The following is a 22,846-nucleotide window of genomic DNA, read 5'->3' as shown; positions in this document are numbered from 1 at the left end:
TGAGGGGAAGTACTGTCGATGTACAAACAGAGTAGAACAACTTAATAAGTCTTTTGGTACCAGTCGGTATGGACGGGTAATGGTATGGTCATCCGTTGGCGGAGAGCGTACGACATCGGGCGGTGACCGCCCTGTAATCAGCCCCCGTGTTCCACCACATCCTACGCACTAATCCTCTTAGAAGACGAGGATCCAACGATCTGAGCAGGAAGGAGTCTGCATTCAGCCTAGCGGCATGGAGCTGCAGACTGTCTCCACTTCGAACAGTGACCGAACAATACAGTATCGGTTTCACTCGATCTGACCAACGCCTCATCGTCGTTCGATAAGTTGCTGCATGCTGAGGACCAGGGGGTGGAATAGGAATGGGATGCTTCAGATAAAATCCAATGTGTCTCAGAGAATGACCAAAATGATGGACGTGCCGTTTATGAATTGGCACTAAAGATATAGCTTAGGTGGTGCTTTCAAATGCAGGGACAGGACTCCGTATAGTCGACTCATCTTGCTGCCCCGTTAGGCACAAAGGGCGCAAAAAGAGAATGGTAAATTTGAACCTAACCAACTGGTAGAATGAATAGTCCTCCAATATTCATTTGATAAAATACCTACTGGAGTGTCACCGGGTTGCTCAGTTGCAACCGACGGTTGAATGGGGGAGGAAACCTCAGTCAGGCAGGCAGTGTATGCAATCGGCCGTATCAATCTGTATCCAACTCTATGATGAATTCTGCTTTTTTTTCCTCCTGCCCCTCCACAATCTGATATTGCTCACAATCCAGCCTTTTCGCACCGTTGACCACCTCTAAATCGATTGGTAATAGCTACAAGCTTCCCATCCCTTAGTTCTAGGCTAATTTTGGTTTTAAGAACCGGTGAATCCGAGCCTGCACGGTGTCACAAGAGGTTCCTGAACCCCACACTTACTATAACCGACATCACGTTCATTGTCCGCGGGCCAGACTGACTTGGACGCTTCCCATTGCGCCAAAATGAGTGATCAAACCTCTTCTTCAGGTCCTGTGACCATCGTGGTCGAGCATCTGGACCCCGAGTTGGGCGCTTGGTCCGCTCTGGAGTATGGCTGCATTGCCCGTGAAGCGCATGCCTCGGGGAGCAGATTTCTGCTCAGCTCCGTGCCCACCTCCCTGCAGATGCCGGAGGATCTGGCAGCCACCCCAGGCCTCAACGTCGAGCACCGCAGTGTGGAGGAGATTTTTGCGGACCGCAAGTCTCGGGTCTGCCTGTTGGACCCTTCCGCCACGGTTGAGTTGAGCCCCGCTGATGCAGAGACGTTCGATGTCTTCCTTTTCGGTGGTATCCTGGGTGAGGCGCCTTCTTTGCAGTCTTTCGGGTCTCCTCCGGAGATCGACTCAATTCATTGTTCTGCTAGCTGACTCAAAGGATTTTCTTATTCGGTCACTAGGCGATGACCCACCTCGCGGTATGTCTAGTCGATGTAGAACAGATTCTTCATGATACTGACCTGAGGCAGATCGCACCTCGGAGTTGAGAAAGAAGGGCTATGCTGGCCGTAGACTGGGCCCTGTGCAAATGACCACGGATACAGCTGTGCGCGTCACTCGCCTAGTTGTGCACGATAAGAGTCAGTCCTCGACTGCGATCTTGCATGTTTCAGATGAAGACTGACATTCCCACAGTTCCGTTGGAGGAAATCAAATACGTTGACCACCCCGAGATCCTGATCAACGAGCACGAACGGACTGAGATGCCTTTCCGCTATGTTGTGGACAAGGATGGTCAGCCCATCATGCCTCCGGTGAGCTTGCCTTTTTCTCGTCGTGTCTTGACTGCGCCGCTGCTAACATTTCTCAGGGCATGGTGGACTTGATCAAGAAAGACGCCGACCAGGGTATTGATGATCTCATCTGAATTGAGTGAAAGATCGGCCCAAGATTATAGCCCTCCATTAGTGCGCAGGGACAAACAGACTCACCCAGCTTGGAATTGGAAGTAAAATAATCGAGCGATGCTGGGATGGACCTGCATTGGGACCTGGAGTAGACAGTACCAAGTGTCATCGAGTTGGATGAATCGGGCGAATGCAACTTAGATTGTCAATGGTAGTCAGCATCCAGGATGGTCAATACAATACTCTTTATTGAGGGCCCGAATGATAGCAACTACTCTCAAGTTTCTCACATAAGATTATGCTATGCGGAAGAGTGTAAGGCAGCAGCAGGTCTATAGAGACCCCAAAGTAGTAAGGGTAGGTCCAGTAAGTAACGATACGGACGATACCCGCCCGTTCGGGCCACGCCATCCATTCGTCTCCGTCTCCGTCTCAGCCGCCTTGAACTTCCTCCACCTCTCCTTGATCTTTCTCCTTGTCTTGTCTATCACCCTTCCACCTCTTCCCTTGGTGTTATCCGGCTCTCCTGTCTCTTCCAAAATACTGTGGGAAGGGCGCTCGACAGCTTTCTCCGTTCCCTCATCCACATCCCTTCCCTGCGTGATTACTTCGGTCACCACCCTCAAGTCACCACCACCTCCCTTTTATCTCCGGAGCTCCGCCTCGACCGGGGAGAAATTCGGTCTCAGTCAGCACGCGCCGGAACTGGACACTTTGATCGATGAGTCCTTGAGCGCTGACACGAGTCCACTCGGGACCTATCCGATCCATTCTTGTGCCGACCTGTCAACATTTTCTTTGTTTGAATTCCTCCTTCGACCTCACGTCTTACCTTATCACAATCCCCGAAATGTTCCCCTTATCGTCCCGCGGGGGCAGCTCCATCACCAAGATGTCGACATGGGCACTGTCGACGCTCCTTCTACTGAGTCCCGCCGCTGTCGTGGCCAAGTCGGCGGCTGACTATTATATCCATTCCCTGCCGGGTGCACCGGACGGTCCGCTGCTGAAAATGCACGCTGGGTGAGCTATTCCGCTCCAACGCTTGTCGCATTCCATCAACCAAGCTAACCCCTATTTCCCTCCGGCTCAGGCACGTCGAGGTCGACGCCCAGAGCAATGGGCATCTCTTCTTCTGGCACTACCAAAACCGGCACATCGCCAATCGCCAACGCACCGTGGTGTGGCTGAATGGTGGGCCTGGGTGCTCCTCGATGGACGGAGCGCTGATGGAGATTGGACCGTATCGACTGAAGGACAACCACACCCTCGAATATAATGAGGGCTCCTGGGACGAGTTTGCCAACCTGCTTTTTGTCGATAATCCGGTTGGAACGGGCTTCAGCTACGTCAACACCGATAGCTATATTCACGAGCTCGACACGATGGCGGCGCAGTTCGTGGTATTCTTGGAGGAGTGGTTCAAGCTGTTTCCGGAGTACGAGAGTGATGATGTATGTTCCCTGGTGTCAAATTGGTGAGGGGTCGCGTTTCTGACAGTCGATAGATCTACCTTGCGGGCGAGTCCTACGCCGGACAACATATCCCCTATATCGCGAAGGCCATGCAAGAACGCAACAAAAACGTCTCCAATTCCAACACCGCGCAGTGGCGGCTGAAAGGTCTTCTTATCGGCAACGGTTGGATCGCCCCCGAGGAGCAGTACATGTCCTACCTGCCGTTCGCCTACGAAGAGGGGCTCATCGAGGAAGGCAGCGCGGCGGCCAAGGAACTCGAAGTGCTACAGTCCGTCTGCCAGTCACGGTTGGAAGCGGGCAAGAACAGGATCCACGTCAACGACTGCGAGAAGATTCTGAATGGCATCTTGGATAAGACGATTGTCAACAATCAGTGCTATAACATGTATGACATTCGTTTGCGCGACAGCTTGGACGCCTGCGGAATGAATTGGCCGACGGACTTGGTGGATGTGAAGCCCTATCTACAGCGAGAGGACGTGGTGGCGGCTCTGCACATTGACCCGGCCAAGAAGTCGGGCTGGACCGAGTGTTCCGGCGCGGTCAGCAGCAACTTCAACCCTCAGAGATCTGTGCCATCCGTCCGGCTCCTGCCCGAGCTTTTAGAATCCGGCGTGGAGATCCTCCTTTTCAGCGGCGAGAAGGACCTTATCTGCAACCACGTCGGCACCGAGCAACTGATCAACAACCTGAAATGGGGCGGCGGTACGGGGTTCGAAACCTCGCCGGGCGTGTGGGCGCCCCGACACGACTGGACCTTCGAGGGCGAGGCGACGGGCATTTATCAATACGCGCGCAACCTGACCTACGTACTGATCTACAACTCCAGCCACATGGTGCCGTACGACCTCCCCCGCCAGACGCGGGACATGCTGGACCGGTTCATGAACGTGGACATTGCCAGCATCGGCGGCCACCCGACGGATTCGCGCATCGACGGCGAGAAGCTGCCGCAGACCTCGGTGGGCGGCCACCCCAACAGCACCGCGGCCGAGGAGCAGGAGAAGCAGCGCCTCAAGGAGACGGAGTGGAAGGCGTACGCCAAGTCCGGCGAGGCCGTCCTCGTGGTGGTGATCATCGGGGTGATCGTGTGGGGGTTCTTCATCTGGCGCAGCCGCCAGCGGCACCACGGCTACCGGGGCGTGATGCAGAAGAACATGAGCAGCAGTAGCTCGGTGCTGGAGCGGTTCCAGAACAAGCGCACGGGCGGCGATGTCGAGGCGGGCGACTTTGATGAGTCGGAGTTGGATGACCTGCACTCGCCGGGTCTGGACCGGGAGCACTATTCGGTGGGCGAGGACAGTGACGAGGAGGAGCAGCGGGGCGAACACAGCCAGCATTCGGCGGCGCGGGGGAGTGATCATCTATGATTCCCTGTTACTTGATTGTCCCTGTTGGTGTTTGTTTTGGGGTCGATAATGGATTCTTTGTGGACATACTGGAGTTAATGTATTGGAGCTTAGGACTGTTCTTTTGTGCTTTCACTGTGCTGTATAGCTGGGAGGATCTATGCTCTTAGCAGAGACTTTTCTCTATACTCGAAGTCTATACCTATGACCTATGACACATGCACCGATCACTGCTGCACCGTCCACACCTTGACACTGCCATCATCAGCCGTGGTGATCAGGACCTCCTCCTCCTTGGAGGGATCGCGACCCCGATCCGCGCGCTTCGCCCACGCTACATGATTGATCTCGTAGATGCCATGCGCCCCATTGAGGAGTGCAACGACCACCCATTCCGTCGGGGGGAGCAACGACAGCGAGGCCTCGGGATCTTCCCCCCCCTCCCCACCCTCTTTGACTGGTGCATCCACCCGCCTCTCCTCATAAACCACGACCCTCCCATCCGCCCCAACCGAAGCCACCAAGCCCGTCCTCCGACTCCAAGCCACCGAATAGACGGCCAAATCATGCACCGCGGGCAAAACAGCCTCCTCCTCCCAGACCTCATCCAACCCCGTCGGCCGAATAATACTCGGCATGTTCCCCGGGCCCAACTCCGTCGTCATGCCCAACTTCGGCTGCCGCCGCCACACCCTGACGGAGCGATCATCCGAGCACGAGATAATCCTGGGCCCCGACAACGTCCTGTACTTCCGCACCCCATCCTCCCCCTCCCCATCCCCATCCCCTCCTTCTTGGGGACCCTCAAACTCGACCCCCCAAACCGTGCCCCCATGCCCCCGCAAACAAGCCACCTGGCCCCAATCATCCAGATCCTCGCGCCACACGCGGATCGTATCATCGTAACTGCCACTGACCAAGCACTCCTCCGCCGGATGCCACGCGACGCACTTGACGTCGCCCTCGTGCTCCTGCATGACCGCGACGGTCTCGAAGTTATTGTCCCCGTCGTCCAAATCCTCCCAGATCCAGATGGATTTGTCGCGCGAGCAGGTCGCCAGCAGCAGGCCGGAGGCGGACCACGCTACGGATTTGACCTCGCTGTCGTGGCCGTCCAGGAGCACGGCGAAGCGCCATTCCTCGTCGTCGTCTTCCGCCTCGGGGATGTCCTCGGATGGGTCGGGGTGGGCGGGGGATGTTCCCCACGCTGCGTCCCCATCCTCATTCCCCTGTGATTGCGATTGGATTTGGGAGGAGGTGTAGTTATCCCACCGCCGCCAGATCCCCGCCGTCGCATCGAAGGACCCGCTGGCCAGCACGCTCTCTCCCGTGACGTGCGGCTTCCACGCCGCGGTGCGCACGCTGCGCTTGTGGCCGCCGGTGATGGTCGACAACAACCGAAAATTGGTGAGCGAGTAGATCCGGATGGTCTTGTCGGCGCTGCAGGTCGCGACGATGGGGAGGCGCGGGTGCGGGGCCGTTTGCCAGGTGCGCTCTTGCGAGGGGGGGTCCAGTGTTGCGAGCGGGGTGAGGGTGTATGGTGGGGGGGTGGGGGGGTTCGGCATTTTGCTTGCGCTGTTGCTTTCGGTTGTTGTTTTTTTTTTTTTTCGGTATCAGAGGAGGTAGGTTAGGGTGAGGGTTAGGGGTTGTAGTGGGAGAGGGATGGTTCTGATTGCAATGGCGTTGTCTGAAGAACTGAGCGAAGCTGGAAATCTGCCGATTGCTACGGTGGCGGCGGGGGAGGCGGTACGTAACTCATGCAGCGTAAGGTAGGGGTAAGTCTACTCTCTTACCGCCTGCCTCTTTCGACTGGCTGCATTTACTTCATACTGATGGAATTGTGGAAAAGTAACGAACTACACAACTTCTGTGAGGCCTGAACTTCATGTCAGTCAAATTCTTGACCATGGCACTGACTAATTGTGCAGTGCTCATTTGGACAAACGAAATCAATGCTTGCTATCTGTGCCTACCGCCCAAGGAGGGGAGATGAGAAGGCCACAAGACTGCCTGCCCTACTTGATACTCATGCGGCGCCAATACACGCGCATCATATAAGACCAAACAAAGGGACATTACCCAAAGGGCATTTTGCTATCAAAGTAGGCCCGAAAACCAGGACGAAAACCAAGTACTAGGCTATCTAGCGGAAGAAACTTGCGTTCTCGACCAGCACAAAAGCAACGACTTCACTCAGATCCGAGGCGTCCAGGATCTGGACGTTGCGGCAGTCCTCGGAGAAGACCACATGATACAGGTGGCCGCGGGATCCTAGTGAAGCTATGTCAGACTCAAAACTATTTCTTGTCTTCGGGTATGACGGGAAAGGTCAAGTATTACCTGGATACTTCCTGCGTGGTCAGGTCTGGGTGAAATTCAGCACAATGTAATCCCGCATCAGCCCTTCCCTGATCATCGCAAAGTACGGGCCGTCTTCCTCGAAGCGTCGCATGTGCTGTGTGATCCGGTCGCCGTCGCGCATCAGCTCCAATCCCCACTTCTTCTGCTCGACCAGGAAGTCGATCCTGCCGCTCCGGAGACCCGCCGTTTTCTTGATGAGATACTCCGGCGACATCGCGATCTGGTACTCGAGGAGGAGCGGGAAGAGACAGCGGTAGAACTCCTTCTGGTATTGATCTTCCAGCGTGCGCGCAGTGTGCGACAGCTGGTGCGGGTCGAAATGGCGAATGGCTTCGGTAGCCATCTCCAGTGGGGATCGATAGGCCAGTTCTTTGGCCGGTGCGTCGTCGCGGAAGAAAAGGCACTGACAATACCTGGAGCCAATACCCTTAGCCAACCTATGGCGAAGTAATCATAGACAAGGAGACTCGAACCATCGATGGATCTGGGTAGGAAACACATAGCGTGTCTCTCCCAGCACAATCCTCGCATGAAGCCATCCTTCCTTCCAGATCGCCTGCAGAGCCCGCTGTTGATCAGGGCTGTCGGCATAGCTCGACTCCAGAGTCCCATCGTACACGATGGCGTTGTTGAAGACACTCGAGTAAGCGGATTGCTGCACCACGCGTTGTTTGGGCAACCCCCGAGCAAATGGGAGGTGCTGAATGATGCCGAACAATCGTCGGCAATCGCCAAAGAGTCCCTGGCTTACTGTCGTCCAGTCGAGTGGCTGGCGTTTCCTGATCAGAGCATAGATCTCCTGTCACACATAAAACAATAAGGTTAGCCCCCAAGAGTTTCATGTCCCGCAAGGCCAGACTTACCGGTATCAATTCCAGGGCGTCGGCGAGGGACACCAGCAAGCCCGCGTGTCCCCCACTAACCAGGAACAAGCCATGCTTCAACTCCTTGGTCAAGATGTTCGCCCCGTCAGACACGGTGTTCGGCACATATCGATCCAAGATCTCGTGGGCCTCGGTCTCGTCGAGCAGCAAGCCCACCGGCTTCCAGCGCGGGGATGTCTCTTCGGTCTCCTCCGGCCGGAGCGAGATCTGCTGTTGCGGTTGAAAGACCATCGGTGTCTTCCCGGGGAGCTCTCGCATCGTCGTCGCACCCCCGGGCTCGGAGCCGGTCGAGCCATAGCACGTGAACACCACGATCTTCACGGCACTGCTGCCGGTGATGGACTTGAACAGGTCCGTCCAGAGCTGCGTGTCCCAGTAGGTCTGCTGCGCCTCATCCAGCAGCAAGAAGCCGGGATGCGTGATGAGCCGATGGCCATGCGTCCCCAGCTGTTGCTGCAGATAGAGCGCCCAGCCGCCCGCGATCCGCACGTCGTCCCACTCCCAGCCGCACAGCAGATACACGGGGGTCTGCGGGTAGCGGGCGAGCAACTCGTTGGCCAGCACCCGCGTCATCGAGGTCTTGCCCGACGCCGGCGTCCCGTTGACGCGGATCAGATGGTAGCGGTTCAACCGGGCGATCAGCTCGTCGATGAACTGGGGTCGCATGATAATGTGGGACTCGATGCCTGTGCAACGGGTTATCCATGTTCCTTTGACTTCGCCTTCGACCTCGATCTCAAAATCCAGAGAGTAACCTAAACTCACCAAGCGGCTCAGTCACCAGTGCAGGTCGTGGGCTCGCAGGGCCTGAAGAACCGGGCGGATCTAGAGTGTGTGTATGTGTTCTCCGCGTCAGTATACACCCAGTAAGGCTCGCCCATAGAGAACACCAAGAGCTAACAGTAACTATCATGATCGCTTAAAGGGTGAGAACATCTGTCACACGCCACGGCACTAGACAACCCATCCAGCTTGGAGGTGCTCGAGCCCGAGGCACAGTGGCAATCTCGTACACCGCATGGCCCCATGGTGAGAAGTAGGGTCTTCATGGAGGCAGCAGTCACTGGATCGGAGCAAGGTGAAATCATCGGTGATTGCCGTGGTGTCTTCGCCATTTTTAAGTTGTACAACTCGTGTACCGAGTAGCGAGTAGCGAGTCACCGAAAAGTCTCTCGCGCACGCGTTGTCGGCAATTCACAGCGGCGCGAGAGAGAGAACCCACCGTTCAGGAAGTAACAAAGAAAAGCGGTGTTGGTCTGCTGTGTACATACAGTACACCACCAATATTCCAGACTCATCGTTCTTTGTTTGTCGTCCGCGGGAAGATACAGTTCAATACAAACAGTTACTTACGTAGCAGTGGCACGCCTCCACAATCTTTGCTTTGCGAAATGCACAGCAACAAGTTTTTGTCTGCATCGGTCCAACCTCTCTCGATACAACATGCAGTGGTTAATATCTTCTGTTTGTCTCATGGGGCGACCCCGGGTTATCGACCCTTGCAGACGCCGGGCAACCCGCTTCTTTGGTTATGGTTGACCAGTAGTCTCTTGTATCTAAATCCGTCTACTATGTCAATGTGAAGTATTCTTACTTTATTGAATGTCGTAAAAGAGGATTCTATGACGATCTTTCTTCCTCCTTCTACAAACAATATTCGCTATCTTAGAGATGGTACAATAGACTAGCACTCCGTACCGCATGATATCAAAATATGGAATGAATCAAGTTCACATGGTTCATGACTATGAAGCAATTCGCACAGAAGGAATTAAGTAATCTCAGTCTGTTCCAAAGTCCTGTACCTAGACAAGTAGAAGTAGTATCCCTAATAGACCAAAGCCAAGCCAAGCCCACCAACCTAGACCCTAACAATGACAATCTTATACGATTCAAGCGTTGCCATCGCCCAGAATGCGCTCATACACCATCCCATGACACAGCCAATCCACCTCGCGCATCTTCTCCATCTCGTCCGTCAACTGGCCCACCTCCGTCACGAACTCGGGCATGCCCGCCCCGGCCAGACTCTGGCTGGCCGTCGTCGTGGCCCGCACGCGTTCGCTGGCGCTGGATGCGCTGAGCCGCGACAGGATGTGGGCGCGCAGGCGCGAGAGGATCAGTCGGGCCACCGGATCGGCGAAGCCGGAGGTGCCGTTGCCGCTGCCGCTCGTCGCCGCCGTCGCGGAGCTGGCGCCATCCGACGTGTACGAGGCCGCGGACGAGACCGTCGACTCGACCTGGATCTCCACGGCTGGTTGGGTACCTTCTCCCTCAGTGTGGGCGGCGGCGCAGGCGGTAGCAACGGGCACCAGAACGCGGCGGATGGTTGCGGCCAGCTGCGCACTGGCATTGGGTGGCATCGGATGAGTGGATTCCAGGATGGATTGAACCCGGTCCGGCTGGATCTCATTAAAGTCCAAGGACAGGATCCGGTCCGCTTCCGCTTTCCATTGAGATCGCACGTCGCGCTTCAACAGGTTCTTGGCCGTCAGGAGAATCGAAGCGGTGGCAACGATCCGGAACGCCCGGGCATGTAATCGCGCAAGTCGCTGACGATCCAGCTCCAGGGTCTCCGGAATGAGCTCTTCGGAGACAGGCGCGTTGCTCATCACCAGATCCACAATCCCCTGCGCATAGACCTTGGCGCTTGGCGGTCGTGGCTCCCCGTGCACGTTCTCCGGATCACGCTTGCGCATCTCATCTGCAATGATCTTGCGGTGCGTTCGCCAAAAGCGCTGCGTCTTCCCCAAGCTCTGAGTGCCATCTTGAAGACCCTTCTCGAAGGTCCTCTGCTCATACCCGGGAGCCTCCTGGATCAGTTGGGGAGCTGCAACCTGAATCATGAAGTTGGTGTGATCAAGGGAGAGGAGGTCGATGATGCCCATTAGTCGGGCAAGTCGGTCAATGGCGTCTCCCGACGTGTCCTCGGCAAATGCCTTGACAACCGGATCACGGTACGGAGCGCAAAGCTTGGGTAAAATGGTATTCATGAAATTGAAGAAGCTGTCGTAGGAGAAGGCGCCGGCCCTGCACTGGCTTTCCACCAACTTGGGGTCAAGCACCTCGCTGATCAGCACATGCAGCGAATTCCCTGGCCGCAGTGAGCGAAGCAAACGGTCTTGGATCACCGTAGCCATGGCCACGGTCCAGTTTGTCTCCAGGCCAGCTTCAACGTCCTTACGCATCATCTCACACATGTGTTTCATGATTCGCTTGCGTGGCTCGGTGTACTGTTTCTCGTCAATCCGGAATTCCTTGTTGATCAAGAGCTCGTGCACCAGAGCTCGATTCTCCGGCAGTGCTGTCAGCATCCGAGTGAATCGCTCGTGGGGAGAAACACGCTGCCGGTCTAGCTCATGCAGCACCCCACTGTCCACGGTGTTGAAAGTCTCACTGATAGGGGAAGCAACGCTCTCTGTGAGGGCTTCCGTTGAAGAGGTTGCGACCTCCGCCGATCGAGGGATGGCTTGCTTGGACGCGGTCCGCTTCTTCTCGCGCTTTGCCTTCTTCAGGGCATTCCGCACCATTTCCATGGCCTTATCAGCGCCTGCCAATCGTTTCAGCCTAGCGAGGAGCAAGATCTGATTCTGCCGAATTCCTTGACGATAATCCTCTGCGACGCCGCCGGCACGATCATTCTTAACTGTCTGCCAGATTAACTCCAGTTCGATAAACTGAGCCAACATGATCTCAATGAGGACACTGGAATCGTGAGACTTCCATGCGTGAAACGCAGAGAAGAAGACATTATAGGCCTCACATAGAGCCTGCAGCTCGGTGGAGATGGCCGCGGGAGAACAGCACCCCGAGGAGAGCAGAGGGGTCACCAGCTCGAACGCGGCGAGGAGCTCCCGCGCTTTCGCAATCAGGTCTTGCTCCTGCTCCCCGTTGCTGCTCAAGACCTCAGTAGGATGGGTCACAATCAAGTAACTGCTGAGAAACGTGCGCACCGCACCCCGTCCACCCATTGTGCCGCTTTCCATATCCTGCAGGCCACACAGCCGAAGGACCCGGGCCGTCGCCTCCAACACCCGCTCATTCGACAATAGGACACCAACCTCCTCGAAATCCTTCTCTCGAATATGATCGGTAGTCAGGTCGAGAGCCAGGAAACCACGCATGACCATCTTCGCATGATAGGTTCTCCAGACCCGCTGGATGATCCGAGCGGCGGCATCCCGGGTGACTGCCTGAGCGTTGAGCTTGGGCATCCTCTTCTCGTCGCCAGTCGAGGGCAGACTGCTCGTGCGGTGGCGCCGCTGGGTCTGCTGGTAGAGCGCCCGGCGCTTCTCCGCCTCGGCGAACTTCTCCGCAATTTCCAAGCGGAGTCGAGCGTGTTCGGCGGCCTTGCGCTCCCGGTTGTCTTCGGCTTTCTTCTTCGCCCGCCGGACTTCCTCCTCGCACTTGGCTGTGATCTCCGCCAAAAGCCGCTCCCGGGCCTGCTGGGCAGCCAGAGCTCGCTCCTCCCGCTGCAGGTTCCGGGTCGCCGCTTTCGCCAAGGCAGCCCGGAGCCTGACTTTCTCTGCGTGCAAGGCGCGGTCCGCGAGTCGGGCCTTGCGACTCTCGAGAATGGAGGTCCGTCGGAGGTGATGCGCTACGTGTTCGGTCGAGGACGCGCCATGGGCGGGCCCGTTCAGGGAGGAGATCGAGCTGCGGCGGGAGGAGGCAGCGGAGGAGCGGCGAACGACGCTCGGCTTGCGAGCAAAGCGAGCGGCGAGGTGGGTGGGCAGGTTCAAGGGTAGTGTTGGCTCATCAGACATCATCTCGACATCTGCTTCTGTCGGGGGTTCGGATTCGACGGAGGGAGGGGGAGCCGCATCGGAGAGTTGGACGTCGATGTCGGAGTTGCGACGGATCATATTCTGCGGACGATTCCACGGGAAGCGGGGGTGTTAACCGAGATATCGAGATATGAGAGGGCGATGACGAGACGGGATCGGGTAGATACGCAGGTTCCGTGGATGACCCCTGTATTGTAGATAGAAGGAGAGTTGGGAATTCGTTCAGAACGGATCAGGCTGCAGTTCGGAGCATCCCTGGGAGGAGATCCGTGCTCCGTTTCAGCAGGAGAGTTTGGTTGGAGTGTTGAAACTAGTAGAAAGTGAAAGTGAAAGTGAAAGTGAAAGTGTGGGTGTAAGTCTAAGTGTTTGTCAGAGTGAGGGAACGGTAGTTGGGACAAGGGCAACAATGTCGAGGAGGTCAGGCAGAAGCTAAGCAAGGCGACCAGTCACGAAATCAGCCGGGGAGTATGTATGATACGAGAGATAAGCCAGGGAGATAGAAAACATGGCTTTCCAGGGCGTCCATCATGGGATCGACCAGGGGAGGGAGTGTATTTCACCTTTCGTCGTCATCAGGCCGGAAGAAGAATGAAGCCCGTCGAAGGCGCCGCATCCAGCCCGGCTGACTAATCCCGATTTACAATGCAGCTGCAGCACAGCATCTGCAGGAAGCAGCTAGCTGGTTAGAACTTATTATACAGGAATGTGTACAGAAGAGACAGAGAGGGTCGCAGGATTAGTAGTAGTTGAATGCTTGAAATCAATAAAAAATCTAGACTATGCCTCTCCCTCATGCATGCGAGATGTGTCATTCAATGCATCGCAAGTACCAACATTTTAACCATATCCTCGTCCCTGCAACTCAGACGCCGAATATAAATGCAAAATGTATCATCCGTAAGAAACAAGCGAGTTTGCAGTCCGAGTCATGCATCACTAGACGCCCACCAGATCCATGGCAAGATATCATACAAGTCACTTAGTTGGTCCAGCCAACTTTCGTCTTCGCTAATGTAGTTTGTCGGTCGTCCCTTTTCGATTATGCGAACGAGGTCAGCGGCTTGTGGCCAAAGTCAGGAAGTATCCGCATCGGGAAATAGGCAAGCCTATTTCATGCCGTTGCAGGAGTTGTGGGTAGCACGCTCAGCGGTGGCCAAAAATATCAATACCCTCGTCATCATCCTCTTCCCCGTCGCTGCCGTCCTCAGAGCCGCTGTTCCCTGAGGCTCCGTCACCTTCGTCTTCTTCGACATCGGCATCAGACGCGCCGTCGACGGACTCGGCTTCCCGCCCGAGGAAACCATAACTGTACTTGAACTTGGTGCCCCACAATCGAAGTTCACCACCATTTTCGTTCCCTCCTCCGCCACCGCCGACGCCACCAAATGTGAGGCCGCTGAAGAAGGAAGTCGACTGCGACCGCTCCGAATCGCGGTCAGGCGGTATGCCAAAGTAGTTTCTGATGACAGGCGACACAGCACGATCACGAGTCAAGCTGTAGGAGGCGAATTGCCGACTCGGATCGGCAGACATGGGGACAGAAAGCCGAGAGTCGGGCCCGGGAACTGAGCTAGTGTCGATACGCAGCGACTCGAACGCAGGCAGACCGCTCTCATCGGCGCCATGCGAGGAAGACCTGGCTCGCGGTGTCGAAATTCCTTCGCTATCACTCTCCAGGGCAGAAGGGTCTGAAGCGTTGCCTCGAACCAGACGAATCTGTGCGGTATTGTACGATTCACACCTGTATCTCATTAGATTTTAGATAGGCATAGAGAAGCATCAAGACTCACAGATCACATCTCAGTCCCAGCCAATGATATCTCACGACAGACTTCGCACTGCAGTCGTTGCAATAAACCAGAGCCTTGGTGTCCTTGAATTCGGCCGGCATAGGTTGGCTTTCAATTGTGCGATCCAGATTTCGGAATGTAGACTCCATGTTGGTGATGGTTTTGCTGCAGATCGGGCAGCGGTACGAAGTCTTGGAATATTCGGAAAGACACCGTTGGTGAATGCTGTGGCCACAACGCATGAATACTACAGTCTCCGGGGAAGTAAACATATAGTCTCCGCAAATGGGGCAATCGCATTGCGTGGATCGCTCAATGCATCGGTGAGTTTTCTCGATAGAGATAGGAAGGCAGACACTACATGTCTAGGTTTTGGTTAGCTTCCCAGCAATGCTCAGCTGGACTTATAGGTCTGCTCACCTTGCAATGGAAGAAGTCTTTCCCCAGACCTTTACCAATGCGGCAGATGCCACAATCACCGCAGTGATATATACTCTTGTTGGCGTCGTTATCCCAAAGCTTACAGATATCACAGTAATACTGCGCCCCTTGTTCGCCGCACTTCCTGCAGGATTGTGTTGCAGGCTGGGCTTCCCCACACAGCATGCAAAGCATGTGCTCTGTTTTCGGCCGGTCCATACGGTGCTCCTCGACCTCGTCATGGCAGAACCGGCATGTGTACCATTTGTTGCAGTCAAAACACTGCGCCTTGACGTTTGTCTTATAATGTGGGCAGCCAAGAAAGACTTCCTCCACCTCTTCGAGGTCCAGATCGTCAACCTCACAGGCAGGGGATTCTAGTTCTGGCTTTGGTGCATATGTCGGCACCAGATCTTCCGGCGTCAGGTTATAGGAGATCTCACTCTTGGCAGGAGTGGAGGACGAAGGTAATAGCGACCGCTCCAAGGATATGATGCTCCATCGGCGAGCAGATTCGTCCTGCTTCGGACTCTGCGGAGTGAGAGGCGTCGGACTCCTGGTAGTACTTTGGTCGGCAGAGTCAACCCGGTGGAGATTGTATTTCTCGGTCATCAGTGCGTGGATCATGCGTGCCTGGTCTGTGTTGCTATAGCCCAAATCTCGAATCGCATGGATCCGGCTGCGTAGAGCACCCATTCCGTCATCCTCTGGAAGTGCCGCAGGACCGGACTCGTCCGTCCCAACAATGTTACTCAATGCCTGCTCCGGGGTCTGCGAGTGTGGACTTGAGGGTTGGAAGACATCTTGCCTAGTTCGAGCTGAAACGGTCTGCTGTGGGCTGGCCAGGGAATTTGTGCGCGGCATCTGGGGAGAGAGATTCTGTGATACGCCGGCAGGACTTGCGTTGATTGTCCATCCAGCGGGAAATCGGTGTTCTGGTCCACGAGAAACTCGACTCGGCGAGCTGTTCGAAGGCGGAGTGGATGTGACATGGCGACCATCTTCAGACCCCGCATCTCCGGCAGTTGGCAGATCTACCGGGTTCGCTGAATCAATCATGACCGCACTCTGAGAAAGTTCGGTGCCATTACTGGCCACGGATGAGGCACGATCTTTTTCAGCTGCGAGGGAGTCGGAGGATGGTGGTGGAGTGGTCTGTTGTGAGAGGCGACGGGCCTGCCGAACGACGGGTTCAATCAACAAAGAGGAGAGGAGCCCGCTCATGGAGTAGAGCAAACAGCATCAGATGCAGACAAAAGCATAAAGGAAAGATAAGAGATAGAATAATTGGAGAAGGGAGCTACTCCAGAAAAGGCTTGGGATGCCTAGGATAAGGTGGGCAAGGTAAAAGCAGCAAGACCGAAAACGGATGGGAGAGGGAGGGATCGGAGGGAGGAAGTGATTCGATCTCGGATGGTAATCGCTTCGTCAGCCGCTATGACGTTGAAACCTGAGAGTCGTTCTTGTCTTGACAATGGGGTGTTAGATAATAACTGCACACGTTCGTAATCGCGTTGGTGTATGCCTGTGAAGTGTTATGTCAAGCATTCAATGCAAGACTCAAACCCTTGGTGTTGGCCAGATCTTGAGTTGTATTTGCTGAGTTGGGGATTTGGTGGACTGAGCCCGCGAGAGGCGATCGGCCAATGCTCTGCGCAAAAGTGAGAGCTTCCTACATTGGGTCTAGCTCGGTCCCATTTTCATGGTTACTTCCCATATCGGGCTTAGCGTTATTCGTGCCCGTCGGCAGTTCATCAAGCATGTGATAATGCAGTCCTCTGTGCTCCCATCACTTTGCCTACTGTGTATAACAATTGCCAATGTTCTATGCTAGCCTTTGGGTATTCAATTCAGTTTCATTCTTTGATATTCGAGCAGCAGCACACTCGACAATACTATAAGCCCCCATTTATTTTGCCTTCTGCACCACTTACGCTGTTTCGATCGACCCCATATCAAGATCTCATACTATGGTAGCTTAAAAGGTTGGCGAACCATCGAACCGTCTTCAAATCAGCAGCTCACGCGGGCATGCACTTACACAGATACTCGCTGAGAATTGACCTCCTGTTGGATACTTGAGTAATAACAACCATGCTGATTTGTAGGAAGCGAACATCTTCAATCGTATATATTTCACTGAGCTATCTACCAGTGGTTTTCATTCTTATAAGAGAGGTCTAGACTGGGCTGAAATCACTCTTCAAGAATTAGCTTCGGAAGCGGGATATGGTTATATGTCTTCGAGAGAAGCTGCATTACATGTCATGAACGACCTACTCTATCCAGAAATATCCCCTGATGCGCCTTGGAGCAGGTTCCACGGCGCCCCCCCGGGAGGAAATCAGGCATGATGTCAGAAGCTGCCAGGTCATATAGCTCGACCATATGGGCTGGCATTCGCAGCCTCTAATTGAGTCATGACTGGTGGTGGCAAGCGGCAGCTCCCTGCAGTTAGTCGAATGGTTTGTGCCGATGGCGATACTTGGTTGAGGGTAATACATAGTTTGCGTGCCATACCATACCGCCCTGTGGACCAATGCTGTTCTACAAAAAGGCGAGCAAGGGGTCATTTCTCGCGTTTGATACCACGAATGAGAGGAGATAGTATCCAAAATACACGGTGTTGAGCACATATCACTAAACAAAAGCAAAGGTCAATCCCAAGTTTGCTGCCAAGTATATACATGGTGAACGGTTCTGGTTCCGAGACGGTATTCCTCATACCAAGATTTAGGCCAGAATAGCCGGATCAATGTGTTAGTGATACGATGACCTACATTTATCTAAAGTGGTAGACTCATCAATAGTGGATGACCCTTTTTTTTGAATGATCATTTTCTGATGCATCATTAGTCAAATCCGATGCGATATCAATGGTAATCACTCTGTAAGGACCTCGGGATGTCTTCCGAGCCAAGAATGGGAAAAAAGACAAACAGAACAAACCGCTTTGACTCAACCCAGATTTCTCTCCAATTCCTTCCTGTCGTTTGAACTGTTTCTCCTCTAGCATCAGAATAGAGGCCCGTGTTCAATATTGATTCATAGTCCTTCATTATGGGCGCCGTTGCTCAGCAGAGTTCCGTCCCGATCGAGATGGAAGCGTCCTCGTCTCCGTCTCAACCTGCGACTGCAAAGACGCACGGCTCGGGCGTTTCGGACAATAACGAACAATTATTGAGCCATGGTCCAGAACCAGGCACTTCGCAGTCGGAGATCCAGAGACTCGAATCGGGTCAGGATACCCCGGCGACTCGCAGCAACTGGAAGATCTTTGCGACCATGATTGCTCTTTCGGTATGTCTCCGCAGCCAAAGCATGCGCGTTCCAGCCAAAGTTTTTGTTAGAGAGCCCAACTGATAAGCCCTTGCTGATACGCGCATAATCAAGCTTGCTCTTTTCATCTCAGCCCTAGACCAGACCATCGTGGCTACGGCAACCCCCACCATCTCGTCAGAACTGCACTCCGCGTCGGGCTATGTCTGGATCGGCGGTGCATATCTCCTGGCCAATGCGGCTAGTTCTAATATCTGGGCCAATCTCTCCGATATCTGGGGACGAAAGCCCGTTCTGCTCACTGCCGTTGCCCTGTTCTTTGGCGCATCAATCATCTGTGCTACTGCGGTTGACATGCCCATGTTGATCGCGGGTCGTGGCTTACAAGGTATAGCTGGTGGTGGACTCATTCAGTTGATCACCATCACTATCTCTGACTTGTTTAGTGTTCGGTATGAGACCGGTGCATACCCGCACTCCAGAATGATGAATGCTAACCTCCGAACAGACTTCGCAGCCTTTTCATGGGGCTCATTGAGTTTATTTGGGCTATTGCGGGGGCCATGGGCCCTCTTGTCGGTGGTGCTTTCACTCAATCTGTCTCCTGGCGATGGATTTTCTGGATCAACCTCCCAGTCTGTGGAACGGCATTTGTGCTGCTTTTCTTCTTCTTGGACATTCACAACCCTAGGACGCCAGTACTGGCCGGCATCAAGGCAGTCGATTGGTGGGGTAGCTTCTCCATGCTTGCCCTCATCATCTTGCTTCTCTTGGGGCTAGATTTCGGAGGAGCCACCTTCCCCTGGGGGTCGCCAAAGGTGATTTGTCTTATCGTATTTGGCGCCTTGATGTCGGTCGCCTTTATTTATAGTGAGAAGCGCTTGGCCAAGTATCCGCTCATGCCACTGGGTGTCTTTCACAACAGATCCAATGTTGCCTGCTTTCTGGTCGCGTTCACCCACGGCTTTGTGAGTCTGACCTGTATCCTCTCACCTTGTAGGCCACTTCCTAACATCCAGGTGATCAGGCTTTCCTCGGATCGGAGTACTATCTCCCGACCTATTTCCAGTCAGCAAAAGAAGCGACTCCCTTCCACTCTGGACTTATGATTCTCCCATTCGTGCTCACAGAAGCCGCCCTCAGTCTGTTTGCTGGTTTGTTCATCCATGGCACTGGCCGATACCTGGAGATCGTCTGGGCGGGAACTACCCTCGTTGTTCTCGGTGTCGGGCTATTCATCAATCTGGACACCACTTCATCGCTGGGTAAGATTATTGGATACCAGATTGTAACCGGCATGGGATGCGGCCTGCTCTTCTTCCCGCCCCTCCTTGCTCTACAGAGCAACGTCTCGCAGCGGGACACTGCAAGCGCGACCGCAACATTTGGATTCATCCGCAACGTGGCGATGGCCATGTCGGTGGTGCTGGGTGGTGTCGTGTTCCAGAACAGTATGGAAATGCGACAGGGAGATCTCCGCGCCGCAGGCTTGTCGTCGTCATATTTGGATGAGTTCTCGGGGTCGGAAGCTGCGTCCAATGTGGTGATCATCTCTGCTGTTCAGGATGCAGATCAACGCCAGGCGATAAAATCCGCCTATGCCTGGAGTCTTCGTAATATATGGATCCTGTATGCGTGTGTGGCGGCTGTTGGTTTTATTGCCAGCATGTTCATCACCCGGCAGCATCTCAGTCAGGAGCATGTGGAGACCAAGACTGGACTGAAGGAGAAGGAGTCGACCAGCTCATAGTGGGCACTGTGAATGCCGTCGGAGATGCCTGTACAAAAAGGGTTGCCTTTTGCCGATGATTCAGTACATAGCTTGCATTGTTGCATTTGTATATGGGTATCGTGATTGAGCATCATCCAATAGCCTTGTCAAGTCCGAGCTGTCATAAAATTAATAGAACCCAATTGACGGAACCGTTTCCATTCCATTCAAGGTTACAAAAAGAGGGGCCATCGGAGGTCTGAAAGTGATGGTGGCGCCTCTCATACTGGTAGGAACGAAAGGCGTTTGGGTGCCAACGCAACCCCAGAGAGCTGATGACAGGAGCGAATCGGCAACATAGTTGTGAAATGTGTTCGAGGGCTAGCGCCGGCCACTTCTTAAGACACTCTCGCAAGGCCACTCGACCATAGAAACGCAACTCACGGAAGCCGGCATGACAGCCCAGTACTGAAACGCCCTCGTGGAACGTTTGCTGCTCATTGGGGTTGGTTGCCTGACAATGTAGCATCCGCCAGGACCGCAGGAACAAACTCTGGACCGATCATTCAGGTCCCGGAGAGATGGGCTAAATCTTGAGCAGGCAGGGCACTCCTGACATTTGGGGGCTGATATGCCTGGAGAACATCCGATGATGGCAGTTCGCCATCCAAGTCGCATTCCTAATGGTCACTTCGTATAACTCGGCAGGACTAAAAAGATTCAGGGCCTTTGGTCTAAGGATGAGCGAACGAGAGACAAGTATGTTTCATCTCAGATGCGAACTGCCAGGGTGAATATGAAACCATGGTCAGCGCGCGTCACTCCCCAACCAAGAATATAAGTAATCATGAATACTCAACCGTTGAGGATCATTATATCGCCAAGCCTGTTGGTCAAATGCTGGATTAGAAGTAATTACAAGGATTGGATTGTTGCATGTCTCGATGGTAGACTCTGCTGTGGGGCATGGAGATCAAGGACTCAGTATCGCCATTGTGTCACCGTCAGTCAGTATTTCGGCTCACAGTGGATAGTAGAGACTCAAGTTGAGACCTGTTAGCCTACTCATGTCAGTTCATTGATCAGATCTTAGCTTTGCAGCAGGAACAATGAACGGACGAACCGGAATCCCCGGCGAGAATACTGTGAGCACGATGGCGGCAGTGCAATGGTCCTGCAGCAAATGAATTGGTGGGTCAAGTTGGGGGCGAAGGAGGGAAGTCGATGTTGGCTGCGAGTTAGGAAGTAAGCAAACGTCGCTCGTGGGGGCGGTGGGCACTGGGCAGAGCTTCATCTCTCCTCCATCTCACCTTTCCTTTCCTGGTAATGAGCTTGTCCTTCGAGCTTCAGCCCCCAATCACTTCTTGCACTATTACCATACCTACTCGATGGTGATACCTTAGTTGAGGGGCCACGATGTCTCTACAGCATCTCAAAGTCCGATGTGTTGTTGGATTGTCTGAAACCGTGGGCAAGGAAGGGCCTTCGAATGCATATATCGATCAAGATGAGGGATAAAAGGCTCGCAAGAGACCCAGAGCAGGCCAATCCCAGATAGCCTCATCGCACGCGCAAGATCTGAATTATGCTCAGGAAAACCTTCTTGCTGGCCCTCTGGGCCAGTGGTGTCGTTACCGGAGCCCTGGCGGCCGATCCAATTGCCAACTCAGTCGAATCTTATGAGCCTATTGCGACAGTGGGAGATATTGTGGAATACCCGGATCCTCGCAAGAATGTTGCCAGACATGGCTTGGCCTATGTCCTGCAGCGTAGGAAGCACAAGTCTAGCAGCAGCAGCGGTAGTACTATATGGGGGCACAGCGGCAGCAAAGACACCACTACAAAGGCAGAGCAGGAGAAGACGACGACTACCAAGAAAGAGGAGTCGACAACCGCAAAGTCGACAACGACCACCCATACGACCACCACTACGACCACGACCGAGCAGAAGCATACGACCACCTCCAGCTCAAAGACAACCGCTTCTTCCACCACGACGTCAACCACGACCACCACTACGAGCACCACCGCTTCACATGCTTCTACCATCACCTCGACTTCATCTACTACCACCAGTCCCTCCACCACTAGCAAGACCACAACTTCTGTATCCACTAAAACCCCCGAGGCCGAACACTCAGCCACCGCAATCAGTTCAAAGTCAACATCGTCATCCACTACGACCTCTAGAACGTCCACTCTTGCAGTCCAGCACTCTTCTTCTACAAAAGAAACAGCTTCCAAGTCAATCACTAGATCTACTGAGGCAGAGCACGGGTCTACGAGCAAGCCTGAGACGGCCACCAAGTCTGTCACAAGCACTGCAGATCTGAACCATGCCTCTTCGACCCGAGTCGATACAGCATCCAAGTCTATCACAACCCCCGTGGAAGCGGGGCACAATCCTACAACCGCTAAAGAGACCGCGTCTAGATCCGTGACACGCTCTGTCAAAGCAGGCCATGCATCTTCCACTGTGGCAGTGCACACGTCTGCTACCAAGCTTATTCATACCTCACATCATGCTGACCACTCGGTCACGGCAACCAGTACACATGCTATTCATACACCCGGCGCAGATCACTCGGCTAGTGCAAGTGTTCATGTTGGTAGTAGCACTATTGTAGAGCCCAGCGCTGCGCCGTCAGCCATGCCGGATTCTGAAGATGGTGACGATGGCTCTGACGATGGCTTTGACGATGGCTCTGACGATGGCTCTGACGATGGCTCTGACGATGGCTCTGACGATGGCTCCGACGATGGCTCTGATGACGGCTCTTCAGACGATGGTTCCTCTGACGACAGCTCCTCAGATGATGGCTCCTCAGATGATGGCTCCTCAGATGATGGCTCTTCAGATGACGGATCCTCAGACGACGATGGCTCCTCTGATGATGGCTCTTCAGACGATGGCTCC

At 54.3% G+C, this 22,846-nt stretch overlaps 6 protein-coding genes across 6 annotated transcripts; 2 read left to right on the top strand and 4 right to left on the bottom strand.

Annotated features, from left to right (window-relative positions):
• Window positions 1–992: 992 nt before the first annotated feature.
• kexA (serine-type carboxypeptidase kexA) lies at window positions 993–4,721 on the top strand (the record flags this gene model as incomplete). Its single annotated transcript, XM_025637512.1, has 8 exons — window positions 993–1,326; window positions 1,496–1,606; window positions 1,662–1,780; window positions 1,837–1,873; window position 2,188; window positions 2,753–2,896; window positions 2,967–3,327; window positions 3,381–4,721. The coding sequence occupies 8 exons, from the start codon at window positions 993–995 to the stop codon at window positions 4,719–4,721; spliced, it is 2,448 nt and encodes an 815-aa protein (XP_025489866.1).
• A 92-nt stretch (window positions 4,722–4,813) lies between these two features.
• Window positions 4,814–6,310, bottom strand: cia1 (iron-sulfur cluster assembly protein CIA1). The gene is made up of 3 exons (XM_025632508.1): window positions 5,516–6,310; window positions 5,171–5,449; window positions 4,814–5,122 (listed from the first exon to the last, which is right to left on the bottom strand). The coding sequence occupies exons 1-3, from the start codon at window positions 6,263–6,265 to the stop codon at window positions 4,928–4,930; spliced, it is 1,224 nt and encodes a 407-aa protein (XP_025489865.1). The 5' UTR covers window positions 6,266–6,310; the 3' UTR covers window positions 4,814–4,927.
• Window positions 6,311–6,843: 533 nt separating this feature from the next.
• On the bottom strand, window positions 6,844–9,060 carry BO82DRAFT_376146 (uncharacterized protein; the record flags this gene model as incomplete). Its single annotated transcript, XM_025637511.1, has 7 exons — window positions 6,844–6,971; window positions 7,041–7,047; window positions 7,084–7,474; window positions 7,535–7,860; window positions 7,925–8,631; window positions 8,711–8,770; window positions 8,847–9,060. 7 exons carry the CDS (start codon window positions 9,058–9,060, stop codon window positions 6,844–6,846), a joined length of 1,833 nt encoding a protein of 610 aa, XP_025489864.1.
• A 526-nt stretch (window positions 9,061–9,586) lies between these two features.
• BO82DRAFT_356102 (IQ calmodulin-binding motif domain protein) lies at window positions 9,587–13,247 on the bottom strand. The gene has a single exon (XM_025635626.1). It carries the CDS (start codon window positions 12,805–12,807, stop codon window positions 9,838–9,840), a length of 2,970 nt encoding a protein of 989 aa, XP_025489863.1. The 5' UTR covers window positions 12,808–13,247; the 3' UTR covers window positions 9,587–9,837.
• Window positions 13,248–13,458: 211 nt separating this feature from the next.
• BO82DRAFT_356100 (RING finger and CHY zinc finger domain-containing protein) lies at window positions 13,459–16,240 on the bottom strand. Its single transcript, XM_025635625.1, has 3 exons — window positions 14,940–16,240; window positions 14,520–14,884; window positions 13,459–14,470 (listed from the first exon to the last, which is right to left on the bottom strand). The coding sequence occupies exons 1-3, from the start codon at window positions 16,161–16,163 to the stop codon at window positions 13,873–13,875; spliced, it is 2,187 nt and encodes a 728-aa protein (XP_025489862.1). The 5' UTR covers window positions 16,164–16,240; the 3' UTR covers window positions 13,459–13,872.
• Window positions 16,241–17,966: 1,726 nt separating this feature from the next.
• On the top strand, window positions 17,967–20,138 carry BO82DRAFT_356097 (MDR family MFS transporter). The gene is made up of 4 exons (XM_025635624.1): window positions 17,967–18,239; window positions 18,333–18,670; window positions 18,727–19,186; window positions 19,246–20,138. The coding sequence occupies exons 1-4, from the start codon at window positions 18,000–18,002 to the stop codon at window positions 19,966–19,968; spliced, it is 1,761 nt and encodes a 586-aa protein (XP_025489861.1). The 5' UTR covers window positions 17,967–17,999; the 3' UTR covers window positions 19,969–20,138.
• The last annotated feature ends 2,708 nt before the right edge of the window (window positions 20,139–22,846 follow it).

Source organism: Aspergillus uvarum, assembly GCF_003184745.1.
Source record: "Aspergillus uvarum CBS 121591 unplaced genomic scaffold BO82scaffold_43, whole genome shotgun sequence".
Taxonomy (NCBI): domain Eukaryota; kingdom Fungi; phylum Ascomycota; class Eurotiomycetes; order Eurotiales; family Aspergillaceae; genus Aspergillus; species Aspergillus uvarum.
This window is presented reverse-complemented; position numbering and strand designations above follow the sequence as displayed.

What these genes read in the sequence shown, in the direction of transcription:
- cia1 (XM_025632508.1), bottom strand. Translation starts at nt 6,265, where the DNA reads ATGCCGAACCCCCCCACCCCCCCACCATACACCCTCACCCCGCTCGCA. An exon ending in ATGGGGGCACGGTTTGGGGG is followed by an intron (nt 5,450 to 5,515) that starts GTCGAGTTTGAG and finishes GGGGTGCGGAAG; the next exon opens with TACAGGACGTTGTCGGGGCC. An exon ending in TGGTTTATGAGGAGAGGCGG is followed by an intron (nt 5,123 to 5,170) that starts GTGGATGCACCA and finishes GAAGATCCCGAG; the next exon opens with GCCTCGCTGTCGTTGCTCCC.
- BO82DRAFT_356102 (XM_025635626.1), bottom strand. Translation starts at nt 12,807, where the DNA reads ATGATCCGTCGCAACTCCGACATCGACGTCCAACTCTCCGATGCGGCT.
- BO82DRAFT_356100 (XM_025635625.1), bottom strand. Translation starts at nt 16,163, where the DNA reads ATGAGCGGGCTCCTCTCCTCTTTGTTGATTGAACCCGTCGTTCGGCAG. An exon ending in AAGACTTCTTCCATTGCAAG is followed by an intron (nt 14,885 to 14,939) that starts GTGAGCAGACCT and finishes ACCAAAACCTAG; the next exon opens with ACATGTAGTGTCTGCCTTCC. An exon ending in CTGGGACTGAGATGTGATCT is followed by an intron (nt 14,471 to 14,519) that starts GTGAGTCTTGAT and finishes AATGAGATACAG; the next exon opens with GTGTGAATCGTACAATACCG.
- BO82DRAFT_356097 (XM_025635624.1), top strand. Translation starts at nt 18,000, where the DNA reads ATGGGCGCCGTTGCTCAGCAGAGTTCCGTCCCGATCGAGATGGAAGCG. An exon ending in CGACCATGATTGCTCTTTCG is followed by an intron (nt 18,240 to 18,332) that starts GTATGTCTCCGC and finishes CGCATAATCAAG; the next exon opens with CTTGCTCTTTTCATCTCAGC. An exon ending in TCGCGTTCACCCACGGCTTT is followed by an intron (nt 19,187 to 19,245) that starts GTGAGTCTGACC and finishes CCAGGTGATCAG; the next exon opens with GCTTTCCTCGGATCGGAGTA.